Consider the following 4,143-nt stretch of genomic DNA (forward strand, 5'->3'; position numbering starts at 1 on the left):
TTAAGGTGTATCCTGTCACATTTGCCGTGCAAAAGCAGAACAAAGTTAAACGTGCACTGTGTGTATGTGTGCGTGCGTGAACTTTGTAACGACATTGTGTGACTCATCATTGCAGAAAGGCTTGAATTAACTACATAACAAATGCATCTAATAATCATTGGTAAAGTTCTTACTGTTGTATTTCTCACAAACATTACGTGAGATCTGCCTCATGTCTGTCACTGTGCTGTTTATCTGACGCAGCAGAGATTGAGGAACACTCTGACAGGCATGTGGGCAAGCAGAACTAGCATTAAAGGCACAGGCAACCAAAACAGAGTTCAGCGCAGAAAATTCCAATATTCTGAAAGGTATAATGAATAATCTGACGGCTGTTTTGAGCTGTAACTCTACAAACACAATCTGGAGACACACTCATCTTAAATCTTGAAAAAGAGGTAAAATATGTGTTTTTAAGTTTACTCCAACTATGAATCTGTAAAAAGTGAGAATTTAAGAAAACTACATTGTGTTCATTATAATCAGAATGATATCACATATTGGAGTGAATGTTCATATTATAATTATTGATATAAATCGACCATAACAGGACCTTATATTTTATTTATTCCAAACTATTTTAATTATTAGTGTATGTTAAATATATTTTGAGATTTGAAAGCAAAACAGAATTTCACAAATTCGTGTGAATAAGAATATTTACTAAGTATTGTTAGAAATATATTTACTTTATAGCCTAGATTTAAGATTTAAAACAATTTATTTTTAAATAAGTAGCCTAAATTTAGGAGGATTAGGCCTTCACTCAAAGTACACACCGTGCACCACAGCCACAGCGAACAGTGAGTGGTTTTGGAAAACGGCGGATGTGTAGTTGTCAGTGTTGGGATTGATCAGGCTCTGACTGGCCACCCTTACACCATGATCACCGCTCTGCCCGACAACGACCTGGCACACGAGTTTATACCGTGGCGGATTGACATCTTTCAGCTTACTGAGCACCAGATCCGCCAACATCTGACACAGCTGGCTGCAACTGTCAGCACTGTAACAAACACCTTCCAAATACGCATCCAGAGTGGCCTGTAAGATCTGCTGGGTCCTTCTGGCGCTGAAGCGACAGCTAGGTTCGGGCCCTGTTCTGTAGGTGTTCTCCACATACACTTCCTGGATAGGCTGCTGAAGGTACAGTCCGGAAAAACTCACCCTTCCGCCCTGATGCCAACCCGCGAAGGAGAAGCGTTTGCCCATGGACATATGAGAGGTGCTCACGCTTGGGCTCATGAACGAGGACTCGGAGGAAGGACCCGTCATGGCCCGGAGGAACAGTGGTCTAGGGTGCGGGTGGTCTTTAGAATGGTCTTTTGAGCTTCGCCGAGTGGAAATGGAGGCCAGACGTCGCCTCGGAGGTCCTGGGGGTCCTGGTTCTGTGGACTGGGAGCGATTGAATTGGGCTAAGGTCTCCTGAGAGAGTGGTAGAGGCTGGTTGGACATGGTGAAGCAATCTGTGAGGAGACACATCAGTAAGTCTTGTTCAAAAAGTAATGTTTAAGTAAAAGTTTAATGATAGTGGAGTAGTATGGTGGTGGTATTTTAATGACAGGTATTTTATTTAGTGAACAAGAACATAAATTTTCCTTATCATTTGTTTCCAGCTATTTAATAAATACTAATATATATTATATATTAATATTAATATAAAGAAAAGGGCAAAAGCAGGTTTAGAGTGCATTGAAGTCTGTTTTCAGCAGTGTTTGTTCTGGAAATATACCATACCAAAGATTAAAAACATCTGAGGTGAACACAACATTACAATCTTTCATTTTAAGCAAAGTATTTGGAATCAGACAATGTAAGACTGTAACAGTTTCAATGAGGCAAAGAATCAATCCCAAAGAAGCAATATCCCATTGTAGCATTGCAAATAAAAAACAATGGTGAAATTCAAACTATTAAAAGTTGTATCTAGTTCATCTATGCATATCTTCATAAATATAAAAATGTATTTTGAGAATGTCTCAAATACCTTCATTATTCACACTGCTTTAAAGGAATGGGTGTGGTGCTAAATATATCTTTTGCTGTGCTTTGCTCACTGTGCCTCCCTGATAGGTGGAATTTTCTGTACATCGTCATGGGCAATGTAGCTTTTCTGCACAAAATCCACTATTAATCACAACTGTTTTAAAAATATTAGCAGTGTCAAAATTAATAGCTTCTTTGATGCACCACGATGCAGACACAGACAATTTGGTATTGGTTCAGTATTGGTTCAGCCAAAAGATTCAAATGGCTGCGCCTGCTCATACGCAAAGAATAAGGTGAATATTGCGGTAGTTTACTATGGCAAGGGAGACAACCGCGAGTAGTTAAAACACTACTTAAAAACACAAAAACTCACTGCTCATGTTGTTCTGTGCATGAGTACTTAAAGGTACAGTTCATATATCTGACTATTTGTATTAAAGGACAAAATTATATTACAATTAGTATATAAATATAAATATTTTATAAATTTATAAATATTATATTATAAATATATTATATAAAAATATTATATTATAAATATTTATACATTTTAATACAAGAATTGTTGTGCTGTGAAGTAAAATATAATTGTTTATGGAAAGCATCGTCGATGCACCGAAATATCGAATTGAGCTGAATCGATGGCATGATAATCGTAACCTAACTGAACCGTGAGACCAGTGTAGGTTCACACCTCTAAAAAATATGTTTAGCCAATGTGAATAGAAGTGATCAATAATAGGCTATACAATTAATAACCAACCTCTGAGTGCAAAACAGGTCTATATATACAAGTTATTGTTAAATATTAGGGTTTCTCATTGGCTTGTTCTTAAGCTACTATCCCAATCCCCAAAAGTATCAATCCCCCAATCCACTGTGCAAGTAGCAATAGTTATTTGTCATTACTAATCCTGAAGCACCATTCTGTGTGCCGCTCTCTTATATTCTAAATGTTAAAAAATTATTTACTTTCAGCATTCGTGTTATTTTTTCTTACCACCACAGTAATTATAAAATATGATAAGAAAAGTTAAGAATCCTATTTGTGAAATCTGCAGTAAGTCATCAGGGCTCAAAAGTCATAATTTACTGAGAATTACCCACATGACTCTGTAAATGAGGTCACATGAGTTCAAGAGTTTAAGTCATAGATATAATTAGGATGTAGGGCCTCAGTATGCAATAAATAAATATTTTTTCAATGTTAGATGTCTGTTAAACAGATTCATTTCATGACTGAAAAAAGGCACTTGAGATTTTATTCAAATAAATAAATAAATAGTGAAGAAAAATATACCATTAAACTTCTGTTTGAAGCTGACATGTCCATTAAAATGACTAATTTCTTGTCTAAAAATGCCCTTGAGACATTATTTGGCAAAAAAAAATAGCTTTTATGAATCTCTTTTGCTGAGCTTTTATTCTCATGATAACATTTCATAACCAGGAGAATATAAATTTCAGTTTGAACGGTTTATTCGCCCACGCTCAAAGGAATGGTTTTCCAGACGCAGCTTGACTCCAAACCCAGATTAAATTGCATTTGATAGCAATTCAGAAGCATTCAAATTGATTTGAGCCGGGGCACCTGGTTTCATCTGTTTCTTGGAAGCTGCCCCAAAGAGCTTCTTAAAGAGAATGAGGTGCTTTAATGTATACATGTTTCTTGATCAAAACAGTCAGGGAAGTTCCCACCTGTCTTTACCGTGAGATGTTGTTCAGGTCTTCTGACTTAGTCAATAGTGTATCACACCTCAGCCTCACTTCCCGCTTTTTTCTTCCACTCAAATACAGAGTCTTTGCCACAACAACACTGTGGAGACATAATAAAACATTTATATACAACCACAATTACCATTGTGCACACAGAGGAGTCACAACGATTGATGAGCGTGCTTGAAACACATGAAAATACAGGTAGTGTATGGGTAGAACCGAGAGTAAGAATGAGACGTTCATGATTGAGTCACTAGAAAATAAACACAAGCTGTTGTACAACGTTAGTCCAAGAAACCCATTTAATGAGCACATCTTTACCGTCACATTCACGTAATGAGCAATAACAATAAACACACTATTCTGGCACTTCAGCCAGACGTTTATAACAGGCTT

General features: G+C 36.8%; 1 protein-coding gene across 2 annotated transcripts; it reads right to left on the reverse strand.

Moving 5' to 3' along the window:
* Positions 1 to 779: 779 nt before the first annotated feature.
* LOC130236542 (dynein light chain Tctex-type 5) lies at positions 780 to 3,834 on the reverse strand. 2 transcript variants are annotated; one of them, XM_056467278.1, is made up of 2 exons: positions 3,727 to 3,834; positions 780 to 1,505 (listed from the first exon to the last, which is right to left on the reverse strand). In XM_056467278.1, the coding sequence occupies exon 2, from the start codon at positions 1,492 to 1,494 to the stop codon at positions 802 to 804; it is 693 nt and encodes a 230-aa protein (XP_056323253.1). In that variant the 5' UTR covers positions 1,495 to 1,505; positions 3,727 to 3,834; the 3' UTR covers positions 780 to 801. The 2 variants fall into 2 exon arrangements, with proteins under 2 accessions (XP_056323253.1, XP_056323245.1); XM_056467270.1 differs by lacking the exon at positions 3,727 to 3,834 and having other exon boundaries at positions 780 to 1,521.
* Between the last annotated feature and the right edge of the window lie 309 nt (positions 3,835 to 4,143).

The sequence above is a fragment of the Danio aesculapii genome, chromosome 2 (genome assembly GCF_903798145.1).
Source record: "Danio aesculapii chromosome 2, fDanAes4.1, whole genome shotgun sequence".
Taxonomy (NCBI): domain Eukaryota; kingdom Metazoa; phylum Chordata; class Actinopteri; order Cypriniformes; family Danionidae; genus Danio; species Danio aesculapii.